Here is a 23493-nt window from a genome sequence, read left to right on the forward strand (position 1 = left end):
GGTGGGTTGGGTGTCACCAGGTGTGACAAGGAAAAGGCCTCCATTTTGCCATGCAGAGTGACGCTTCAGCCACCCTGGTTGGTCCGTCGCTGAAGGAAGCGGTCGAAGTGACTGGCCAGCACACTTCCTGCAGCTTGCAGGCGCAGGCGCTGGCTTCTCCAATGATAGCAACAGAGAGGGCCAGGATTCAGCAAAAGATCCACCTGCAGCCAAAGTCACATCGCGTCTAATCCCGCCAAGTTGAATTTAGAACCCCCGATTTGGCAGGAGGCTTGCGTCCATTGCCCGCGCTAGTAGCGAACAGGCGCGATCGAGAAGTCGACATTCGAGACAGTGGAGGTGTTGCTTTCCGAGTCCTTTTGTCAATGAGTGCGAGACTGGGCAACCGAGGTGGCTACCGTGTAGCCGAAGGATTCCTGTGTTGTCGGTGTGGCGTTCTAGAAGGATTTTATCGACCCTTTTTCTTCTTCTTTTGACGACAATACTTTTATTCGTACTTGTTTGTCGAGCAGCACCGTCCCAACATAAGCGCCGGTCAGCCGCCCCCAGACCGCAACGCAAGTTAAGGTAGGTCTCCCGTATAACGACCGACCTCGCCGCCGGGTTTGCCACCACTGTGGCCTGGGCCTCGTGATGGCCACAGTCATGATGAGCGGTGAATGCAATTGTCAGCGTGATCCGACCGGCTGGAAAGAAAAGCCACCAAAACGTGGGTTGCACAGGACACGGATTGTGCCGGGGGAGAAATTTGACATCTTGGGACGAAAATAGGTCAAAACGAAACTGATCTACGGAACCGGGGCCAACCTGGTGCTGGACGGTTCCCGGCCGAGACGGGACAATGGGATGCGACGAAGGGACGAGAAAAGAGGGATTGTGGGGAGGCAGGGAATAAATAAATAAATGTTGAAAAAACTAGCAAACACCATTTGCGGAGCATGATACTAGCGAGAAGTTTTATCGAATGTGAGCCGTTCAGTCCGAGTTTTTCATCACTAGCTAACTCACCACCTCACGCTGCGTTGCGTTGCCCGGAGTTGGTCCCAATCCCTGCGAACAGTTCTTGGTGAACACATGCGAGGCAAGCCAGGGCACGCTAAGACGGCGCTATCCGAGTCACCGCACAGACATGTTTCCACTTGAAGAGTTCGGTCGCCCTAAAAATAGATGAGAAATTCAACAACTCGATTGACTGGATCGACTGGATCGACTGGCATCTTCAATTGACAGCTTTGGGATCGTCGCAACACCACTCCGCAGGGAAATCCTAGATGATGTGCCGGTAAACAAAACATCAAAATTGGCCCGGCGATGCCCTAGATGACACGTTGACGCGTCCACTTGCCTGGCATTCGACCGCAGCAGAGCAGTAAATGGATCCCTCGTCCATCAAGAAGGCGCCACGGCGGCGCGACGACCGGGTTCTGCTCCATTTTGTACAGCCTCCCTCATTTCCTCTCTTCCCCAGGTTCTTGACCCGCCCGACTGCGACTGGAATATCTCCGTCTGACGCGGCGATCTTTCTGCTTTCTTCCTAGGACCTGGACTGCTTCTATGCGCAGTGTGTCGAGAACCGACAGCCGTCCCTCCGAGCTTTGCCCCTCGGCATCAAGCAAAAGGGGATACTCGCCACGTGCAATTACGTGGCCCGACGTCGTGGTGTCAAGAAGCTTATGCCCATCGTCCAGGCCAGGAAGATCTGTCCGGACCTTGTGCTGGCCGACGGCGAGGACCTGTCTCCCTTCCGCGACGTGTCCAAGCACCTGCACGCTCTGCTCCGGTCTTACTCGTGGAACGGCAAGGTCGAGCGTCTGGGGCTTGATGAGGTATTCCTAGATGTCACCGACATTGTCTCGTACAATGTCGAGCTATTGAACAAAAACTCTCTGCGCCAGTCCTATTTTTGTCTGTCTCGGTCAGACCCGGAGGTCGGATTCGAGTATGATGCCACGTGCTTTGCCGGGTGCGTGCTCGGCGGCGATGGCGTACCATCTTACGAGAATGCCCTGTGCATGCGCCTTCTGGTGGCGTCTCACCTTGCCAGATATCTCAGATTGAAGATCGAGGAGGAAGGGTACACCAGCGCTTGCGGGATATCCACCAGCAAACTGCTCGCGAAACTAGCTGGTGACAAGAATAAGCCGCAGAATCAGACAGTGCTCCTTGCCCTGTGCCAAGAAGATGTCTTCTCCTTCATGGACGAGCACAGCCTCCGTAAGGTCCCCGGGATCGGCTCCAAAACGACCCGCGTGCTGGAAGGCTTCGTACTCGGTAAGGAACCGGAGCCAGATACGCACTCGATGGAGTGTTCGACCACCGTAGGCCAGGTCCGGACCCACCCCGGCATCGCCCCGGCAACCCTCGCCCGGCTCCTCTCCGGCCCGGGCTCCGAGAAAGGCCTCGGCCCCAAGGTATGGGCCCTGCTCCACGGCGTAGACGACACCGACGTCAAGCCGGCCCGCGACGTACCCACCCAGATCAGCATCGAGGACTCGTACCGGGGGCTCAACCACCCCTCCGAGATCCACCGCGAGCTGCTCGCCATCACCACCTCCCTGCTCCGGCGCATGCACACAGACTTGCTCGCAGAGGACGATGACGAGCACGAATCCCCCCATCCCACCACCACCACCACCGCGCCGCGCAGGTGGCTTGCACGCCCCAAAACGATCCGCCTCTCCACGCGGCCCTTCACCACGCCACAGGATGACAAGCCCTACAACTGGGCGCGCCACTCACGCAGCTGCCCGCTACCGTCCTTTGTCTTCCACACCAGCAGCGCAACCAACAGCGCAACAACAACAACCAGCCCACCGCCCCTCGAACGCACCGCCTCCCGCCTCGTCACCGAGACCCTCCTCCCGCTCTTCCACAAACTCAACCCCGCCCCCAAACCACCACCCCCCACAACCCCTTCACTCCACACATCCAGCAGCGGCATCTCACCTCCACCATCCCACCCCCCCGGCACCGACTTACATGCCGCCAGTTCTAGTACCCCTACCACTACCGCCACCGCTGTCGCCGGCGGGTGGAATATCGGGCTGATGAACGTGTGCGTGACCAACATGGCCGCCGGCGACGGCGGGGATATTGGGGCCATGTTCCGCCGGCAGGAGGGGGTGTTGCGGGAGTTTACAGTGTATGGGGAAGAGCCTACGGCTGGGGGTGGGGAGTTAAACGTAGAAAGGGGGGATGTCAGTCTTGGTTCTGGTGATAATAGTGATGGTGATGTCCATGATGACGATGACGAGGGAGGGGAAGGATGGGTGGGTATGGATATTGATACAAAGACAGGGACAGAGATGGATGATGCGTGGGACAATGACGAGGCGCCCGACGACGACGATACCGCGCTGTGTCCGCTCTGTGAGCGGCTGGTTCCGCGGTTTGCCATGCTGGCGCACGAGCGGTATCACAGCTTGGGAGACGCTTGAGCATGACGATGCTTCGTAGATATGAAGCTGAGTATGTAATAGTAATGATGCGATGTCCCTCCTAATATGGCGCTGCTATTTTGGGTATAAACGCCGACACAGCAATGCAACATAACGTCAAGGTAATATTCCGCCATCCTCCTACCAGACAAGACATTTTCGAGCCAACCACCCCAACCTGGTGAAGTGAGACAACCACGTTCACCACTCCGCTGAAGCAATCCCGCCATGCCCGTCGATACAATGGTATGTACATACATAGGGTAAGATGACAACAACAACAAGTAACGGTACGCTTGTGTTGAAAAGCCGAGAACGGATATAAACATAAACCTGATTTTACACCGAGGCGATCGCGCCAGTCTCCCATTGCAGGTAGTCCTACCAATTGACGCTCGCAAACCAGACCAAACCCAACACCCAACCCGAAAACCGCTTATATGAACCCAAAATACACAACGCCCCAACTATATCCAAAAGTAGCACGCCCACCACCACCGGATCCCGCCTAGTCGCACGCACCACGCGGGATCCCTCTACCCAGCAGCAGAACGAGCAGCCAAAGCCAACAGACGCTCCAACTCACGGTTCCCCTCCTGTGCCTTCTCGATCCAGTCGACCATGCGGCACAGGCCGTCGGAGCGGCTGAGGGCGTTCATGGTGAGCTCGGGGACGAGGGCGGCGAGGCGGCCGTAGCCACCCTTGATGAGCTGGCGGCGCTTCTTCTCGCTGTCGACGTGGTTGAGCCGCCGCTGCTCCTCGGTGAGCACCGTGCGCGGCGACTTCTTGCGCGCCCCGCGCTTGCCCGGTGCAGCCCCTGCGGGCTTGCGGCCCCGTTTGTTGGGCGCGGAGGTGGTGGATTCGGGGCCGCTGAGCTCGGGGATCGTGGCGGGCACGCTGTGGCTGAGCCCGGTGGGTATGGTGGTTGCGGTTGAGCGTCGTCGTGCAGGTGTTTCCGGGGTTGTGGGGCTGGCGGACATGGCGAGCGCTCCCGTCTTGCTGGTCCTCCTCCGCCGCGCTGGTGGTTCCTCGGGTGCCGGTGGGATGTGAGGTATGGTCCTGCGCCGGCCTAAGACGAGCAGCGAGTTCCCTGCGGCCGTGCTCGGGGAGGGAGGGGCCCATGCGGTGGGACTCGCAGCTCGGGTGGGCCCGGCGCTGTGGTTCGGTTCTAGGCAGTTGAGATATGCGAGCTGGCCCTCCGAAAGGGCCTCGGTGGTTTCGTTTTCCGATGAGGGTACAAAGCTGGCTGTGTTGAAATTCGGATCTGAACCGAACCGCACATCAAACGGGGAGGTTTGGCTTTCCTTCGAGTGCTGGCGGAACAGCCCTGTGTCGAGAGGCTCGTTATAGCGCCTATGTTGGAGTGCTTCTTGAGTGGATCGGAGTTGCTCGGGTCGGGCTTGGCCGGTCGGGGATGTGATTGCCTCGAGAGCCAAAGCCTGTTGGTCGGGGAACAGGCTCATCCCGAAGGGACCGGTGCTGCGGCCCACGAGGGCGGCTGCGGCAGCCACGTCGTCCGGGGTTGGCGGGGCGTTAAAATAGCCCTGTGAGAAATGTGACGGCCCTTCAGTAGGGAATCCGAAAGCCAACTGGGTCGGCCCTTGAGGCTGGTGGTGCTCTAAGGCAGAGGGGGGAGCGCCAAAATTTGAGTGTTCTAGAGTTCGAAGTCGGCGGGGTTGCTGGAGCGGTTCATGCGGGTTTGGATGGCTTGCTTCTTCGAGGCTATGTGCGGCGGAGAAATCGAAGGTGCCAAACATCTTGGTAAACATGCTGTCGTCTGGTTCTCCCAGAGTGACCTGGTGTGCCACGACGTTGGCGGGGGGCGTCATCCAATCGGCCGTGTAAACACCACCGAGTCTCTCTACCGTGGTAGCCATGTCGGTCACATCTTTCGGGGGGTAGAGTGAGTTGAAAAAGTTGTTGAGATACTGGTGGTCGCGGTTGTCAAGGAGTTCGGTGCTACCTAACACCGGCGAATCTTCTCTCTTTGGATGTTGTAGCGTTCGATAATTCATGTTCTCGTGCGCAAACAACAGGGGCGGCTGACAGGGACGGTGCGATCATTGAGCGCTGGGGTTGCAGAGGTGGAAGAGTAGAAAATATGTAGCGGGCGTTTGTTTAACGTATTCTAGGACCGTGGTCACAAGCGGAAGGCGGGATGGGAAAGTGAAGAAAGGCTTTGTGTTCTCGTTCCGGGTTGTCAAGTTGGAATGACAGGGGCCTGAGCTTAGTGGTCAGGGTCTGCCGGGTGGGCCAGGAGACCACCGAGTTATCGAGGGTGCGGGGGATCAATTGTGATTGGGGTTTGAATTTCCTGGGGGATTGACGAAGGCAAGTGGAGAATTCTTTTCTACCTACTACTCCAAGACACTCACTGTCCGCGTATTACAAAAGTTCACAGCCCAGCCTAGCAATGATCCGTTCCTCCGTTTGCATGTTTTGAAACGTCTACTGTATGTACCTGCCAATTTGCGACGAACTGTCGGAGAAGGGAATGTGTCTCGACTATGCAATTATGCGGTGGCAGCTGGTCCACTCTCCTACTTTAGTTCAGTCCTTGGGGAATTGTCACATGCGTTCTTTGCTGCACCATTCGAAACACCCCGCATCAAATGGGAGGTCAGGTACCGGCGCCCCACCGCCGAGCAGCGCGAGGGCATCCTAGAGGAAAACGATAATGCGACTTCCCCAGTGATGTAATCGTTACACTTTTGGCATCAACCTTGGTTGTGAACGATCAACCTGGCAGATTCGATGATCGACTGGGTTTGACCTATCTTCAAGGCTGCTCGGGTCCCAATTACTGCCTAGTCATCTCGTACTCGTAACATTCTAGGAAGGAGATGGGGTGCCAGGTGCCCTCCCCTTTTCAGAACATGTTACATGTCAAGGAGGGCCAAGGAGGTAAGCTATGCGCACCATAGGGCAATCACAGCATGTATCGGGTCAAATAGGGTTGTCACCCACACAACCTATCCCGAACCAGCGTCAGCCGCATCGATGACTTGACGCATGCTGGGATGATGTCGGTATTGTGTAGCATATAAATAGTAGAGTACCGAAGTCATGGTCGGACCCGTCAGTGCAACCTCAGCCATGCTCCCGGGACCACGGTTCGCCATCTCGTGCTTTGCGGCTCAGTTTGCTCTCACCTGGAGATGGGACGAGAATCAACCGGGCGCCGCGGGATCAGACCAGCCCCGGTTCGCCCAAATTACATGCATTGCGGGGGAGATGGATGGGTCGGGACCAGGGTGGTTTTCAGGTTGTCATTTTATTATGGGGCACTTGTCCCGAGGTTAACTCAGGCATGCAGTTCAGTTTAGCGTCCTCTCAGCTCAGTCCAGGCTTCGTGTGTACCTTCCATCTGCCATCGGCTCAGTACCTTGCAGTTGCAAACTTTGATGATGGGTTTTGCATGTTGAATAAAGGCCTAGAATGGTTACGGCAACAATGCATGTGTGTATGGATTGCTTTTCCAAACTCGCTGAGCAGCGCATCGCTTGAATATGCAAGGAACATTCCATTGGCCGCCTAACTTGTTTGTATTCAAACGCGCCGAGGTAATCACATATCGCCCCCTTTACTTCGTGGTGTCGACCTATCCATCATCATCAACTACACTCCATGGCTGCATCAACAACACTCTCATCACGGAGGAGGTGGGATAGCGGGATCGCCCCGATTCTCCAACCCTTAGTACGCGCGTACTTGTTCGGGTATGCGTATGCAATTGGCCCTCGACTGCTCACCCTTTTGCTACAACACGCCGCCCGGTATCGACGCCGCAACAAGCAAACGACTACGACACACGAGCCCCAGACAAAGACACAACAAATACAGAGTGATGAATCGTTTCTGGCAGCCCTCCGGCGTATTTTTCTGGCACCCCTCGACAAGCAGAGTTTCCCTACCTTCTGCGCAGCTCTCATTGGCGGTACTACAATTCTAGAGGTGTGTACATACTCGGGTAACATGTCACCCCCTGATGACGCCTGCAACCCACTGACTCAACCCCCCTTTTTTTTCTCCAGCTTCCTTTAAGATCTCTATTTGAACGCCATGCCGGGAGTACCCCTGCCATTCTTCGAAGAAGGTAACACACCACCCCTGTCAACTTCCTTACTGCTGCATTGCATTGCTAACCAAGGTCACACATATTACTAGGCTCTCGCGGTGGGTGGCCTCGTTCATCGCAGCCTGGATGAGCCTAAGGCTCCTGCAGTCCAAGCAAACACCAAGCTTCACCGAAGTCACGCCATCGGAACCCGGGCAAGATGAAGAGCCCCAAACCGTCGAGTATGCCGGGCGGACCCTCGACCTCACCCTCTTCGCCTTCACCCGCGCGCTAGACGTCGTGGTTGGCGAGCTCTGGCACCGACGGCGCACTCGCCGCGTAGCCGCGGGGAAATGGACAGCACTCGAGCGCGCCGTCTCCCGCTTCGCCGACCCGGCCGTCTTCGCCCTCTCCAGCGGCCTAGTCATGTGGACGTGGTTCTACCACCCACCACGGCTACCGCGCGCCTACAACAAATGGATCTCGTCCGCCGCCGCCGTCGATTCCCGCCTGATCGAAGCCCTCCGGCGCTGCCGCCAACGCACCCTCCTCTACGGCCGCGACACAGGCCAGGCAGATCTCCTCGGCGGCATGTGCGCCGACTACGGCTGGCCCGCCGCCTGGGGCGACCCGGCGCGCTCCGTGCCCTTCCCCTGCGAGATGGTGCACATGGGCTGCGGGCCCTCGTGCGAGTGGCACGCCCTATCGCGCTTCGCCCGCTCCTTCCGCTGGGCCATGACTTCCTACCTCCCCCTCTCCCTCCTCCTCGCCCTCCGCAGCGGCGGCGGCCGCACCCGCAACCCCAAAACCACCCGCCAAGCCGCCCTCCTCACCACCCTCCGCCGAATCACCCTCTCGGCCTCCCGCTCCTCCGCCTTCCTCGCCGCCTTCATCACCCTCTTCTACTACGGCGTCTGCCTCGCGCGCACCCGCATCGGCCCCCACATCCTCAGCAAAACCACGGCTGCACGCCAAACCATCGACGGCGGCCTCTGCGTCGGCGCCGGCTGCGTGCTCTGCGGCTGGAGCATCCTGCTGGAGAACGCGGGCCGCCGCAAGGACATGGCGCTGTTTGTGGCGCCGCGCGCGCTGGCCACGCTGTTCCCGCGCCGCTATGCGCTGGAGAAGCAGTGGCGGGAGACGGTGGTGTTTGCGGTGAGCACGGCGGTGGTGATGACGTGTTTTAGGGAGAAGCCGGGGAGGGTGAGGGGGATGATGGGGGGGGTGTTGGGGTCGGTTTTTAGGGAGTGAGGTGTGTTGGGGTGATGCGGTATTGGGGAGGGGGTTGGGAGGGTGGTGTAATGATAATTGATGTATTTGTTGGGGGGAGCTGTTTCGTTGTTGTAAGAGAATTGTAGAGGTGCATAGGTTTGTTTGTGTACTATGACAGAGGCAACATGGAGCATTGCAGCGCAGGGACACTAGGCGGGCTCATGTATTTCAAGATTCTCTTTCTCGGAGGCATATTTTAGGACTCCATACATGGTTAGAACTGGCCAGGGATGGCTGGCCAACATCAGAACGGTTTGTAGAGCAAAAGAAACAGTCTAATATTCCATCTATCACCGCTTTAGACACCAGAATCCCCACCCAGCCTTCAAAGCACAACAGTAACTCCCAACGCCAACCGCCGCTCGGTATCCAGCATTACCCTTTCAAAAAACCAAACAACCAACCCAACAAAAACATCTTACAGCCTCGAGTTCGTCTCAACAGGTTTCTTCGCCCATTCCTTCACCCCCAACCCCTGACTCAGCCCAATCCTCTCCCACCAAAACCGACACGCCTCCCTCTCCAACTCGGTCATGCGCACCACCTTCGCCGGCCGTCCCTTGCGCCACCCCCCGCCCATCTCATCATTGCCCTCCCCAAACACCATGATCTTCCCCTCCCCCGCATCCTTCCCCGCAAACGGCGAAACAAACGCCGGCCACGCGACGCTCCCACCCCTCTCATTCGGACTCGCCACCGCGCTCGCCACAAAACTCGCCCACCGCCCGTGCATATCGTCCGCGACGGCGCGCATGCCGGGCCGGCCGCGCAGCTCCCACATGTCGTGGGCGGCGGCGGGGGCCTCGTCGCCGTGGTTGGCGGCGTCGTGCGTGGCGGTCGCCGCGTAGCGGTAGACGTAGACGGGCGCGCTGACGCTAGCACCGTCCCTGTGGGCGGCGAGCGCCGCCAAAGACATGTAGTGGGCGGTCTGCAGCACGGGGCAGATGTAGGCGTAGTGCGAGTAGGCGGTGTCGAGGCGCGCCCACTGGAGCCCCGCGCCCTCGGGCACGAGGCGGTAGGGGCTGTCGCGCTGGGTGACGGGGTCCGGGTAGAGGGCCTCGAGCTGGTCGAGGTCGGTGGGGGTGAGGGAGGGGATGAGGGTTTGGAAGAAGGCGCGGAATTCGGCGGCGGTGTTGGCATCGGCGGGGACGAAGGCGGTGCCTTCGTTGGTGTTGAAGCCCGTGATGATGGGGATGCGGAGGTGGGTGCCCGAGGCCCAGGAGCTGATGGGGAGTTCGGGGATGAGTGGGGGTGTGGTGGTGGAGGATAGGTCGCCTGTTTGGCTCGAGTTGGCGAGGGTGTTAGCGCCATCAATGACGGGCTGGAAGGGCCACGTCACGCTGTCGTGGTACTTATCCCAGACAACGTGGGAGGCTTGGACTATGGTGGAGAGGGGGAGTTTGCGTAGGTGGTTGAAGATTTCGGATTCCGGGACACCTTCGACGCCCGCGGCGATGAGGAATTCGCGGAACTGAACTAGGTGGCGCGGGTGGGTAGGATAAAAGACGGCGCGGGCGGTGGTGGCGCCGGATTCGAGGATGGCCTTGACAAAAGGGGGCTTGGCGGAAGAGCGGGCGTAGTACATGATGTGATGGCCGATCGAGTGTGCGCCTGCGCTGAGACCCATGATGGTCACGTTATCGGGATCGCCGCCGAAGGCCGCGATGTTGTCCTGGACCCAGCCCAGGAGCATCTGCTGGTCCCGCAGCCCCAGGTTCAACAGCCCTTCCCGGGCGGTCACATCCGACGGCAGGAACCCCAGCGCGCCGACACGGTAGTTGAAGTTGACAGCCACCATGGGCGCTTCGGCCCAGGCGACGAAGCTAGCCATGTTCCGCTCGGTGCCGTAGCCCTTGTTGAAACCGCCGCCGTGAACATAGACGACGACGGGCAGGCGCGGTTTCCTTTTTGCGGCGTCCTTCTTTGCGCCGGCCTCCATTGCGTCGTCCCCTTCTGCGTCATACTCGGGCCTCATATACCCGTCGCCATCGACCAGCCCTGCAGGTCGGTAGATGTTGGCGTTAAGGCAGTTCTCGCTCATATTACGAGCCACCACGCCCTCGGCCGGGCATGCCTTGGGCCAAGCTATGGCGTTAAAGGTCCCTTTAGACTCCGGCAGCGGCTGGGGCGGGCGAAAGCGGTTCTGGCCGCCCGTGTCCTGGGCATAAGGCACGCCGCGGAACGCCTCGATCGGTTTGGCGAAGCGATACGAAGCCAACAGCGTAGTGCCGACATAAGTGCCCTGGGGCAAGACGACGCGGGGGCGAATGGTGTTCATGTTGTTCAGTGGCGAACCAGTGAGTCGACCAAGCCCATACCCGTGGCTGTAGAGGTAGAACCAGAACAACACTAGTATACCAAGAGCGGATAGCCAGGACCAGCCCAGCATGGTGCGGTGGGAGGCCCGGCGCTTTATCTGGGCGACGTAGCTCATGGCTGCGCAAGTGCGAAGCGGAGGCGACGAGCCGAAGAGCCGGGATTGGCTGTCTTTCTCGTGGTCGCTGCGCACACAGTTAGAGCCCCAAGTCTCCAACGGTCCAAGAGATCCACCAGGATTGCGGAGAGATCTTGGCGCGTCTCACTGGAGGTACTTACCCGGCTATAATCTCCCGTTTGTTTGCCATATTGAGTTGGATAACTCCCCAGTGTCCCAGTGTCACAGTGAGGAGTCGAAAAGGTCAGCTGCTGGTTGACGGTTTCCGGCCGGGTAAGGGAGCAAACACAGTCGGGACACGGCAGAAACCGCGGGAAAGGGCGCGAAAGAAAAGGCGACGGGGAGAGTACAGCATATATTAGGGGTGACCATGGGGGAGATTTGTAAAGGTGGAATTCCGAAGTCCGTTCAAAATGGTTGGTTATGCGGTTGGGAAGCGGACCACAGGTCTAGACGCGTATGTGAGTTTGGGGGCCAAAGAAAGAGCCAGGGAAAGTCGCACGTGCATCAATTGGTATTGAGCACGCAGGAAGCAGCATCGGACTGGTTAAACGAAGCATGGCGGCGGGTTTCCCAACTCAATTCAACTTGCAACAAATTTCTTGCGTGCAGATCCATGTTTTGGCAGGCAAGGCAGGTTGGAGTCGGAGAAGCGGGACTCAACGAGCTGTTTGGTACCCTAACCCTGGATATATGAAGAGGGGACAAGGGGAGAGACCGAAGAGACCAAGGAGGGAAGAGAGAACGAGAAACTAAGAAAGGGAGAGACCGAAAAGGCTAAGGAAGGAAGAGAGCACGATAGAACTAAGAAAGGGAGAAACCAGAAAAAGTATGGAAGGAGGAGGGACTTGAAAGACTAAAAAAGGAAGAGACCGAAAAGACTAAGACTAACATAGAAGCAGCCCTACACCTACTGCGTAACAACATACTTCTATTCCTCAAGCCACTCTGGTGACACAAAGAAGCCGACTTCCTACTAAACAGATAATAGCAATGTCTCATCGACAGGGTAACTAACACTAAACTCCTGCCCAGCCAGTAACCCATAGTTAACGAGGGCGCCGTAACCCCGAGCGCATACACGCCCTGGATCCAAACGCCCCCGTCCAAATAAATAACAAGAATGCCAAACGGCCAGAAAGAAGAAGCCGCATAACCTAGCAGACAAACTCCCAAACACACAGTCGCCATGCAGCGCCCACTCCAGTCTGACAGAACCACCCTCGCCGAAGCCACCCAGTACCAAAAGGCAAGGGATGTACTTCGGTTGGGTGGTCTGGCGGAGGATATTGATGGGCTCCGTCGATACGGGCAATAGCCCCAGGCACTCCCGGGATGGGACCAAGACCCTCGAGGCTCCCAACACACAAACAGCCGCCATCCGCCGCCGTCAGATAGCATCGCTCAACCTCCAACCCCAACCCGAAAACATCCCCCCAAGGAAGCTCTCATCACCAACCTCCCCTCACCTCGACCGCCTTTCCTCATCCCTCCTATCCTCTTTTCACGCTTCCTCTCCTCGCCCTTCCTATCGTCTCTTCGGCCTTCCTTACCCCACCTCTCCTCTCAACCATCTCTTCTCCCCTCCCCTCAACTCATCTCCTTCCCTCACATCCACTCCCCTCCCATCATCCATCCTCAAGTCAAGTCAACACCCCCCTAACTCCTCCCCTCACCACCCTCCTCCACCAACCCCTCCTCCCGCCTCCTCCTCCTCTCCTCCCCCTCCCTCTTCACCCGCTGCTTCTCCGCCCACACCCTGCTCAACTCCCTACTCCGCTCGGCAGCCCGCTCCCGCGCCTCGCGCGCAGCCCGCTCACGCTCCTTCTTCTCGCGCTCGCGCTCGGCCGCGTACGAGTTGTCGCGAGCAAACACCTCCTTCCCGCGCTGCTTCTGCTGCGCCGCCTCGCCCGCGCTGATTTTGTTGCTGCGCGAGTGGACACTAGCCGTCGAGGTCGACGCCGCGCGCGTGAGCGTCGTGGGTGGTGTGGTGCCCCCTGCCGTGGAGAGGTGGTGGTGCGCGTCGGGGTTGCGGCCGCGGGTGGGGAGCGTGGCGGAGGAAGAAGGGGTTGTTGATGTTGTTGTGGATGGGTTGGCTTTGGAGGCGCGGGCGGTGGCCGAGTTGGAGGAGCCGAAGTGCATGGACTGGCGCTTCTTGGCTACTGGCGTGACTGTTGTCGTGCCCGAGTCGGCCGAGCTTTCGGTCGCCCGGGACTTTTGGCGTGCCAGGCTGGCGAGCGTCTCGCGCGGTACCGAGTTAGGCACGAGGCTGGAGCGGATCGGCCGGGCTTTGAACTCGCGCCGCTTGCGCTCCTCCTCTTCCTGCGCCCGGAGCCTGGCCTCACGCTCCTCGCGCTTCTTTCGGGAGATGGCCTCGCCGGGGAGTTCGAAGGTCGGCCGGGTAGGCGCCTTGGCTGACTTGAAGTGCGGCTTCGAGGGCGAGTAGGCAGCTGCTAGGGCAGCGGCTTGCTCTGGTGAGATCTGCTGGAACATGCGCTGCTCGCGCTGCTCCTTCAGGCGACGGGCCACAGCCTCGCCTGGCAGTTCGAATGTCGATACCGTCGGAGCTCTGCCCGACTTGGCAAGTGGCTTCGGCGGGAGGAGGCTTGTGAGTCGAGTCACCTTTCGCGCAGACGAGGCGGTCGGCTTTTCATCCTCCTTAGTCGATGTCGGCTTGCGCACTGACGAGCTGCGCTCCACCGTCTTGTTGCGGGCGGAGGCTGGGGCCCGAACCGAGGTGGCTCGCTTTAACGGCGTCGACTGTGCGCTCGCGTCCTTGAATTTAGGCGCGGCGCCCTCGGGAGAAAGCATTCGCTCAAGACGGGTGACCTGGGCGAGTGCCTCAATCTCTTCTTCGAGCTTGTCCAGGGCCTCGACCGAATCCTCGATCCGCGACAGTGGCCGAGAGCGGTCACCATCGCGATCGGCGCCGACTTCGTTGACCTCCACAACCAGCCCCGGGCTCTTGGGCACCTCCAAACGTTCGTAGTGACGTCCAGCCATAGTGGTATCTGCTAGGCGCAGTTGGTCCGTAGCTGCTACTTCCATCGTATCAAACACAGGCGGCCGGCTGATAATAAACTCTTCCTCAGCTTTGACGCGGGTGGCTAATAAGGTATACAAGTTAGTCGACTGGCCCCCTTCGGCCGCACCGGGCTGCGGCTCGCGCTTGACAAGGTTGCATCCAAAGTACAGCGTCTTTTCGCCCTGGCGCAGGTCCGCGTCGCCGTGAGAATCGCCGCGGCGTCTACGCCCTGTGGCGGCAGTTCTAACGGGAATTGAAAGTAACCACTCGAACTGACCTTCCTGGTGCCTCGACAGTTGCTCCTTGGTGCTGGGGAGTTGATGGCTGGCCAAGGCAAGTGGATTGCTCTTCTCAAAGTCTGGAACGCCCCCGACGTCAGCGTATAGTAATAAGTTTACGAGTCAGCACAGTTGCATACCTTCTGCGTGGGACTTGTCACAAGGAGTATCCCTGGTGTTGGGTGCTGCCGATGGGATTCGGGGAGCAGCTTCCACAGCGGGACACGAGATGTTCTCCTTGTCGTTATTATAGATGTGGAGATTGTCTAGTCGACGAGCTAGGGACTCAATGCTGGTCCTGCGTCTGACGTTCTGGATATTGTTGAGTGGAAGTTCGCCAAGAGCCGATGTGGTAGTGTCGCAGTGAATGTCTTTGTGGGAGTGGTCGTCGTGGATGTTAAGCTCGACGCACGGTCGAGGTCGCAAAGTGGTTGCCATGTCTCTTAAATACTACCACCGGGAGCCCCCGAAATAAGCCCAGTCTGGCCAAGTGTGTCTCGACTCGCCGGCTCGGTGATGTGGGGGACCGGGGAGGGGGGATCGAAATGCAATTTCGCAAGAACAAACACGCGATTGGCCAATGCCGGGAATGAGGGGTGTTTGATCCCCAGGCTGGACAGCTTTGAGATCTGGGGGATATCTGATCAGAAAAAAGAAGCTCGGTCGCGATGACGATCAATGATGCTTGTTAGCAATTGGATGCGTGAAGCAGATACACAATATGTGTGGGAAGCATCGGGACAACAACCGAGGCGGCGGATTGAGGGGGTAATAAGAGGATTGCATTGTTTACTTTCCCGCGTCCCGGGCCAAGAAGGCATCGCCTGCCATTGCCCACGCAACTTCCGCGGCAACCAGGCTGCATTGCTGTCTCACCTTCCGGGCCGCCACCGAGACCAAGCCTCCGTCCCAGTTTCCTCCCAACTTGTCTTGCCCTTCACTAGTTACCTTATTTTGTTCCAGAAGCAAGTAAGTGCTGTCGACTTCGATGCGGCTTCCTGAATGAGACGCGTGAGGCGGCTAATTTGCTGCGGCGGACAAAATTGTTGGCCAAAAAACGCGACGCGATGGTTTTGGTGCACTACCCCGCGTTAGAGGGGGAGGCACAGCATGCGCTGCGGGAGGATGAGGACACCTTCCAGGCCCCTTCCAATCTAAACTGTTTTGTGTAAAGTTTCCCTCATGGAAAGTTGGAGCTAGATTAGAGATGCCATTGTCGGGTGCTTCGTACTGTGCAGCAACGGGTGGGGTCTGTGTGTCTGGCCAATCTGGCTGACTTGAGAAACCCGTCAAGTGGTATTCACGCCTATTGAGCTGTTCTTCATGGCTGCAAGCAGGGTGTATCATCCAGATGTCTCCTCGGCTGCTCCTTCTGCGTGTGCTTGAAGCGCGGGAGCATGTTCCGTCGGGATCCGAACAAGTGTCTGGGGAAGAGGCGTCTCATCCTCGGCGTCGGCGGCGGGCTTGGGGAGTTTGGCTGCTTCAATTTAGCCCAACTTGCATTCATACCACATGATTAAAAAGAAAGAAAGGGCCTACCCGATGCCATGTTGATTGCCCTCAGCACATTATGCCAGTTGCTCAACACCAGGGCGATGGCTAAGTGAGATAAGCGGTCAGCGGGCAACTCAGCAACAACAGCAATAGTTCCACCCCAACACACCCTCTGTCCCATCAGAAAGCGTGGCGAGCTTCTGTTCCAAAGCCTCCATTTGCGTAGCAGCCTCCGCACTGAGATGGCGAAGCTCCTTGAGATTCTCAAGCTCGGCTTTCTTTTCGTTGACCCGCGCCACTAACGCAGGAGACTGGCCCCCAGCGTTGGCGGATAGCGACGGTTGCCGCATATGAGATGCCAGCGGCCTTGACGGAAATCCAGACATTTTGCGTGAGTGTTGTTACATGGGCGATGAGAGAGTTGAGTCAAGAGCAATCATTTCATGAGGATTGTCTTAGCCGGAAACAGCTTGGTTTGGGACTGGCACAACTGGCGGCTGGCACACGAGGGTGGTGGGGCACAGTGGGGTTTCGACAACGAAGCTCGAATAAACGCGCTAGTCCGCTTGAGGGAGGAATGTCAACATCAAGCTGAAATTGTCCCAAGAACTTCATCCACGCGTCGTTACATCATCACCACATCGCCCGCACGGCCGCGTCGCCGCATCGAAGAACGGAAACCGAACCACCTACCACGCCCTTTGTATCTGAAATCTATCTTTTTCGGTTCCATTTTCCTGCCATAATGAACAATGGCACGACTCAACGAAGCACCCGTGCCCGCCGATAGTCATCTCGAAATACGTGCGTGCACTCGTCACCGCTTCTTGACAGAGAGGTAGCAGTTTCCAAGGCTGACTGGTGTTTTGCAGTACGTAGGAAGTTTTTACGCCAAAATCGCGACATTGCAAAGATCAACTCGGACCAGTCGCAAAAAATCAGGCGACTCGAGAACGACTGCGCGCGTCTGCTGTCCGAGAACCTCGACCTCCGCGGCCAGATTCTGCGACTAGAGAAACAAGTCGAAGATAACAGCGCGCAAAGGATAGCCGACCATGCCCTCCAGGTCAAGGAAAAGCTGGAACACCAGCTGTCAGAGTTCACGGCTTTGCTCGGGAGCTTGGGGGTAGAGCCACCCGCCAAAAGGCGTGCTTCGGAAGAACGGATGCTCTCGAATTCCCGCCAAAGTATGGCCAGAAGCCCCCCGCAGAGGAGGCGGCGTAATACGTCGATAGATTCAGAGACACTCGCCGAGATGGAGGGGAGACTGCCCCCCATATACGAGAACAAGACGTACCCACGGCCTACCATGAGGTATGTGGCGCTCCAGAGCTGGCAGATGGCAAGCAAGCTAACTTGTCTCTTAGTGGCGATGAAATCCTGGCTCTGTGCGCTGCCGCGGACGACACCAACGACTCATCCGACTTGGGGCCGCCGCCTGTTTCGCAATACGTTGGGGAAGAGCCTGTGAAGCATTCGCCCCCAACGCCAATTGAGACGCTCGTGCCCGAAAGCCCAAGGCGGCCGCTATCAATATCATCCCCTCCGAAACTCGATTACGGCAGGCAACCGTCTAGAAGCCCCGAGCCGGAGATGGAAGCAGAAGGAATCGTAATCCCGGAGAGCCCAAGCAAAGCCGCGAGTCCTGCGAAGGAACCTTCACCAGAGCCGGTACCGCAACCGGTGAGGGCGGGCGCAAAGCGAAAATACGGCGACGAGAACGGAACTATCCAGAGCACAACGCCATTGGCTGGCAAAGAGAATACCGCCCTTACCGAAAAGACATTCCCTACGCGTTCTATCTCGAAGAGGAAGAGTCTTGCCGAGTTGGCGAATGTCAAACCGGAGAAGAAGAGCACGAAGCCCTCGCTTTCCGCAAAGAGAACGCCGCTTGCTGCCAAGAGCACCAACGAGAACGTATCATCGCCGCGTAAGGTGATGAAACCAGCATCACGGAAGCCGGCTAAGAAGGAGCAAGCTCCGCCTCCGATAGATACGGTTATGGGTGACGAAACCAGCACGCCGAGCCCGCCGGTCGAGATTGTAATTCCCGCCGATCCCGTCCTTGACTCCGTGACCGCTCTACCGTCAGCAACCCCGAGTTCTCCGACGACACCGCATCGGGCGGCACCTGAAGAAATGCTCCATGACACCCCGCCACCCGCCGATATATCTTCGACTGGTGAGACGATTCGCCCGAGCCGCCGTGCCAGGGCTGCCGTCAGTTACGCAGAACCAAATCTACGGGACAAGATGCGGCGGCCAACTAAGGAACTTTTCGATGCCGTTACCGGGGAAGGAAAATACGCTCATCGGACCTCCATGAAGTCGGACGATCAGCATTTGGCTCTGTCTTCTGCCACTAAAATAAAGCTAGAACCGGGGAGTTCTGCTAGTAGCAACAGCAAGATCATCTTTGCTAGCGACCCAACACCACCCGCTCAACAACAAGCGCTTCTGAGCCCATTGGCGCAGAAAGACGCTTTCTCTGAGACGTTACCCGACACCGTCGTCACTGATAGGCGGAAGCGGCCGTCCGCGATTGGCAGCGGTCGGGAATCTCTTGCGGCTCCGGGGAGGTCCGATAGCGCAAGCAGAGAACCGAGTCCGGCAGTCACAGCACAACCCGAAGCACCCACACATACGAACAGCAACAGACTCAAGCACAGTCTCCACAGAACCCGTAACGAAAACCCAGCACCCCCACCTCCGTCTGAAGCAGCAGCAGACATCTATGACTTCAATGCCTCCTCGCCTGTCGCCTCTTCCACGCACCCCACGCCCGACACAAATAGCGAACCGAAGCCTGCCCCGTCCCATTCTTCCACTACCACGGGATCGAGAGCAAGAATCACCCGGAAATCCTCTGTAGCCGCCGCCGCCGCCCTCCGCGAACTGCTCGACGAAGAGGAACATGACACCAAATCAAACCCATCACGTCTCAAGTCACGGTCTGCGCTTACTGCGAGGAAGAGGGCATCGATGCTCGTGCCGAAGCCGAGTTCCATGCTGGAGAGCTTGGAGGATAGTTCCGTTGCGGCCGATGCTGACACTAGTGGGGCGTCGACCGAGGGGGAGGATGCTGCGAGCCGGAGGGAGGGGAGGGTTGCTAGAAGGAGGAGTATGATGTTATGATCTTTTTTTCCCGTTTCCCATCTTTTGGGTTAGCGGTTGTCGGTGATAAAGAGGCGGCTTGCACAGCGTTTGGCGTTCTTTTGTTCGGTTGGATGGGCTTTCGACTTGGGAGGGGCTGGATATGGTACAACTGGCTACCTGGGCTAGCTAGTGGGGGTGTTTGGTTTGGTTTTTGTTTGAGTGAGGATGAGGTTCAAGGTAGAAGTTGCTCGTTGGGGCTGCTTTCCTAGTGCGGGCGGTTGATGATTCGATACCACCTTGTTAATATTATCGATGAATGCTGTCTTGTTCCATGTTTTTGTTTAGAAGTGCTATGGCTTCTCGCAGCGACCAGGCAAGGAATACAAATAATACAGGTGCCAGAGTGGCCTACCAGCGAAGCATAGTTGATGGTTTATTTCTCAATTAGCTGGATCTTCACACGAGGAACGTCCGCTCGCAGCGGCGCCTCGTCCCCTTGCTCACCAACGCCTCCAGGAGACCAGCGCCAGACGGTCCTACCCCTAGTCGCAAATGCAGCAGATGTTCCTATTGTCGATATGGCACACCATCCCGACTATGCGATGATCCATAGGAAGCCATTCCTCCCGGACCATCGTCTCCATCAACCTCCTCTTCCCCAAGAAGTCCTGGAGCCTTTGCATCTCGTCTCGTCAAATGTCCACGCCGGTTCTGTCTCTCCCGACGTTCATCACTCAGATGCCCGTGGCAGCTATAACCTCGGTCATCTCTTTATTGCAATCATCCCATCCATGACCGCATTCATCATGGCGCCCCCGTCGGCTCGACCGGCTTGGTGTACGTAACCTTCTCGACCGCCACATTCTCAGCCCCATTCTCCCCTTTCCTCAACTGATAAACGTATAACGTCAACGAAATCCCTTGCACCTATCCACCACCTCCCGTTAGCAACCAAACACCAAGCCCAACCCCTCCTAGGCAAAGGGGGACAAAAAGACAACTTACATCCATCAAACAAAAACTCGGCACCACCTCCTCCGCATCCCCCTTCACCTCCCCACCCCCACCCGCCACCCAATCCGTCGTCATCGCCCCCGTGGCACTCCCCGGATTCACAAAAAACTTATCCATATACTCAAAGCACTCAAACCGATGCGTCCCGCCACTCCAGCACAACACATCCACATCCAACCGATGCGCCTCCGCCAGCAGCACGTCCGGCTCGTCGCTGACCAGCGTGAAGCCTTCGAGGAAGCCCACGCGCACCGAGCCGTGCGTCACCACCTGCGTCAGCGGTAAGCCAGAGGCTTCGACGTCCGTCCGTCCCCGTACGAGTTTGAGGTCGGATGCGATGCTGCGCAGGTAGTCGTAGGTCGTGCGGTCGGTGAGGTTGCCGAGGCAGAGGGTCTGGGCGATCTTGCCGGGGGAGAGGAGTTTCTTGAACTGTTTGTTGGGGGGTGGGGGGTTAGTGGGATGGATTGGAGGGGGGATGGGAGGGGGAGGGGTAGGTGTGGACGGTTACCTTTTGGGGGATGTCGAGTGCGCGGTCAGGTATGTGCAGGTCGCCGATTACGAGGATTAGGAAGGCCATCGTGAGAGTGGTTGCTTGTTGTCGCGAGGGTGGTTGGAAGACGGGTGGTCGGTTGAGAGGGCTTCGTTGGGAGAGGGTTGGTTTGTGAGATAATCGGGAGGAGTTTGTTGCGAGCAGTGGCGTGGATTGGTATGTTCGCCGTGAGAAGTCGTTATTATCGTGGAGCGTCGTTGATCGGGGAGGTAGTTCGAATGCGCTGGACAGCGGTGTTGAGTTGGAGCTGGGGTCGCGATGACGACGAGTTCGGATGGAGCTTCACCAGAGCTGCCCTTGCCAGGGGAGATGGTAATTAAGGGTTAGGGTTGGGTACTCCATGCTGTGGGATTTGAGTTGAGTTAGAACTCGGGATGTATGTACATTCATCTGACATGTGAGTATTTTGTTACCATTATTTGATCTCTTCTCAATTTAAATTATGTTCCAATCGCTTTTCAAGCGCTGTCTTGAGAATACTCCACGGCACCTTACACATTTCAGGCCATTCAAGTCAGCATCTTCCCGCGAGCCTCGGTACGCACGGGCATGTATATATCTTACATCGGGATTTAGACTGTTACCATCTTGAAGCCAATGACGCTTCATCACATCCATATACCAGGGCCTCACTATTATTCGTGCCTGCGTAGAAGTTCCCAGGCTTCTCACCGCTACATGTCTATTTGGAACACCGTGTAACGACGCAGTATCGGTACTCTTTAAGCTTGTACCGGGTTGACGATTCAGGGCTGCGGGGTGTCTTCCCGCTCTTGGCAGCCGGTGACCGGGATCGGCAGGGCCGGCCGGACGGGCCCGGCCTGAAGGCAAGCAAAAGTTGCTGCAAATCTGCGAGTTAAATCCGTAAAAGGGGCCGCTGGTCTGGAGCGCGGCAGAAGTCACCCTGGCCCCGCTGACTTCGACTATTGGATATTGGTTGCAATGGAGTTGCGGGCATTCTCTAATCCTAAATACCCCGCTACGGCCAATGCGGCCCTTACTAATAAATGCTTGGTGCTTCCGTTGCCGATTGCTGCTGTTCCGAGGCTCATGCAACTGTGTTGGGATCAATTGAAGTCCTAACAACAAAAGTTAAGTGAGGAATAACTTGGCGAAATTGCATGCAGAAGCGCGTCAGCCGTAAAGTCACTATACTTTACCTTTTAAGCTTTCACGCTGCAGCCCAAGGCAGGTTTACAAGTACAGTGGAGATCTCGTGCATTCCATGGTCTTGCTGGTACCCGAGGTATTGAAGCTGGCGCATACTCCGCGCTCGTTGTTCAGACGACTAATAGCAACGGCCTCGATGCCCCGCCAAAACCCGCCCGACAATCACCCCGCCCGGCTATCACTCATCTCAAGGCACCTCGCCCCCGTGTATCCGATCAATACCCCCTACACTGTCGAACGCCTCCCGGACACCATCGACACCTCCCTGCTGCCCAAAACACAGTCACGCAAGCTCTCTACCTCGGCCAAAATGTCATCCCAACCCGCACACCCGACGCTCTTGATCCCAGGCCCCATCGAATTCGATGATGCGGTGCTACAATCCATGAGTCACTACAGGTAGGCCGCTAATAGTCGCACTGTACCTATCGAGACTGTGTAGAGCTCAGTGGCTGACGGGGAAATTCACAGCGAGAGCCATGTTGGCCCCTGCTTCGTCGCAACCTTCGGCGAGACTCTCTCGATGCTCCGCAAGCTCTTCCAGACCACGGACCCCTCAGCGCAACCCTTTGTCATCTCCGGCTCCGGCACTCTCGGCTGGGACCTCGTAGCCGCCAACCTGATCGAGTCTGGAGAGGACGTTCTCGTGCTCGGCACCGGCTACTTCAGCGACGGCTTCGCCGACTGCCTGCGAGTGTACGGCGCCAATGTTACGGAGCTCAAGGCGCCCGTTGGCACCAAGCCGCAGCTGCCGGAGATCGAGAAGGCGCTGTCAGAGAAGCGGTACAAGGCCATCACCGTCACACACGTGGATACCTCTACCGGTGTTCTCAGCGAGCTGAAGGAGCTGTCAGCCCTCGTCCACAAGGTCTCGCCAGACACCCTCATCATCGTCGACGGCGTGTGCAGTGTGGCGTGTGAGGAGATCGACTTCGATGCCTGGGGTCTGGATGGTGTTGTCACGGCTAGCCAGAAGGCCATCGGTTGCCCCGCCGGTCTCTCTATCTCCATGTTTAGCGGTCGGGCCATGAAGGCTGTCCAAGCCCGGAAGACACCCCCTGCCGCCTATTTCGCGTCCATGAAGAACTGGGCACCAAGTAAGCCTTTCCGATGTTTGGTCAAGGGGAATAATGCTAACAGACACAGTCATGCAAAACTACGAAGCCAAGAAGCCCTCGTATTTCGCCACCCCATCTCCTCAGCTTGTTCACGCCCTACACACAGCTCTCGGCCAAATCCTATCGAAGCCCATTTCCGAGAGGTTTGCCGCCCACAAGGCTGGCTCCGACAAGATCAAGAAGATCGTCACCGACCTCGGCCTCAAGCAAGTTGCCGGCAACCCTGCCGAACAGGCTCACGGCATGACGGCCATCTACCTCCCTGAGGGCGTCAAGGGTACTGACCTCCTACCCATCCTCGGCAAGAAGGGTGTGGTGTTTGCCGGCGGTATTCACAAGGAGATCGCTACCAAATACATCCGGTTTGGACACATGGGCGTCAGCCTGGTAAGTTATGCTCCTTTGTGACCAAAACCTGGGAAGGAATATGTGCTGACAAATCGACAGCTCGATCCGAAGCGGACGGATGTTGACCACGCTCTCAAGTCTTTGGAGGAGGGTTTGGCTGAGTGCGGATATAAGAAGCCATAGATTGTATATAATGCGAG

General features: G+C 57.6%; 9 protein-coding genes across 9 annotated transcripts; 4 read left to right on the top strand and 5 right to left on the bottom strand.

The window, feature by feature from the left end:
- Positions 1 to 1373: 1373 nt before the first annotated feature.
- Positions 1374 to 2995, top strand: F5144DRAFT_544868 (uncharacterized protein; the record flags this gene model as incomplete). Its single annotated transcript, XM_066787323.1, has 3 exons — positions 1374 to 1436; positions 1563 to 2843; positions 2990 to 2995. The coding sequence occupies 3 exons, from the start codon at positions 1374 to 1376 to the stop codon at positions 2993 to 2995; spliced, it is 1350 nt and encodes a 449-aa protein (XP_066646270.1).
- Positions 2996 to 3973: 978 nt separating this feature from the next.
- F5144DRAFT_482345 (uncharacterized protein) lies at positions 3974 to 5314 on the bottom strand (the record flags this gene model as incomplete). The annotated part of the gene is made up of 1 exon (XM_066785331.1): positions 3974 to 5314. The coding sequence occupies one exon, from the start codon at positions 5312 to 5314 to the stop codon at positions 3974 to 3976; it is 1341 nt and encodes a 446-aa protein (XP_066646271.1).
- Positions 5315 to 6752: 1438 nt separating this feature from the next.
- F5144DRAFT_626846 (uncharacterized protein) lies at positions 6753 to 8745 on the top strand (the record flags this gene model as incomplete). The annotated part of the gene is made up of 3 exons (XM_066792278.1): positions 6753 to 7391; positions 7472 to 7533; positions 7605 to 8745. Exons 1-3 carry the CDS (start codon positions 7065 to 7067, stop codon positions 8743 to 8745), a joined length of 1530 nt encoding a protein of 509 aa, XP_066646272.1. The 5' UTR covers positions 6753 to 7064.
- Positions 8746 to 9042: 297 nt separating this feature from the next.
- On the bottom strand, positions 9043 to 11574 carry F5144DRAFT_108045 (Alpha/Beta hydrolase protein). The gene is made up of 2 exons (XM_066782118.1): positions 11362 to 11574; positions 9043 to 11267 (listed from the first exon to the last, which is right to left on the bottom strand). Exons 1-2 carry the CDS (start codon positions 11388 to 11390, stop codon positions 9185 to 9187), a joined length of 2112 nt encoding a protein of 703 aa, XP_066646273.1. The 5' UTR covers positions 11391 to 11574; the 3' UTR covers positions 9043 to 9184.
- Positions 11575 to 12859: 1285 nt separating this feature from the next.
- Positions 12860 to 14941, bottom strand: F5144DRAFT_484627 (uncharacterized protein; the record flags this gene model as incomplete). Its single annotated transcript, XM_066785455.1, has 2 exons — positions 12860 to 14583; positions 14644 to 14941. The coding sequence occupies 2 exons, from the start codon at positions 14939 to 14941 to the stop codon at positions 12860 to 12862; spliced, it is 2022 nt and encodes a 673-aa protein (XP_066646274.1).
- A 905-nt stretch (positions 14942 to 15846) lies between these two features.
- F5144DRAFT_544873 (DASH complex subunit Dad2-domain-containing protein) lies at positions 15847 to 16383 on the bottom strand (the record flags this gene model as incomplete). Its single annotated transcript, XM_066787324.1, has 3 exons — positions 15847 to 15980; positions 16043 to 16102; positions 16167 to 16383. The coding sequence occupies 3 exons, from the start codon at positions 16381 to 16383 to the stop codon at positions 15847 to 15849; spliced, it is 411 nt and encodes a 136-aa protein (XP_066646275.1).
- Positions 16384 to 16566: 183 nt separating this feature from the next.
- Positions 16567 to 19327, top strand: F5144DRAFT_108107 (uncharacterized protein). Its single transcript, XM_066782120.1, has 3 exons — positions 16567 to 16801; positions 16870 to 17311; positions 17365 to 19327. The coding sequence occupies exons 1-3, from the start codon at positions 16750 to 16752 to the stop codon at positions 19130 to 19132; spliced, it is 2262 nt and encodes a 753-aa protein (XP_066646276.1). The 5' UTR covers positions 16567 to 16749; the 3' UTR covers positions 19133 to 19327.
- A 187-nt stretch (positions 19328 to 19514) lies between these two features.
- On the bottom strand, positions 19515 to 20840 carry F5144DRAFT_108056 (Metallo-dependent phosphatase-like protein). The gene is made up of 3 exons (XM_066782119.1): positions 20616 to 20840; positions 20099 to 20536; positions 19515 to 20020 (listed from the first exon to the last, which is right to left on the bottom strand). Exons 1-3 carry the CDS (start codon positions 20682 to 20684, stop codon positions 19898 to 19900), a joined length of 630 nt encoding a protein of 209 aa, XP_066646277.1. The 5' UTR covers positions 20685 to 20840; the 3' UTR covers positions 19515 to 19897.
- Positions 20841 to 21963: 1123 nt separating this feature from the next.
- Positions 21964 to 23476, top strand: F5144DRAFT_482376 (pyridoxal phosphate-dependent transferase; the record flags this gene model as incomplete). Its single annotated transcript, XM_066785334.1, has 4 exons — positions 21964 to 22226; positions 22299 to 22924; positions 22974 to 23332; positions 23393 to 23476. The coding sequence occupies 4 exons, from the start codon at positions 21964 to 21966 to the stop codon at positions 23474 to 23476; spliced, it is 1332 nt and encodes a 443-aa protein (XP_066646278.1).
- Positions 23477 to 23493: the final 17 nt, after the last annotated feature.

This window comes from Chaetomium tenue (genome assembly GCF_020726465.1).
Source record: "Chaetomium tenue strain MPI-SDFR-AT-0079 chromosome Unknown F5144scaffold_2, whole genome shotgun sequence".
NCBI lineage: Eukaryota > Fungi > Ascomycota > Sordariomycetes > Sordariales > Chaetomiaceae > Chaetomium > Chaetomium tenue.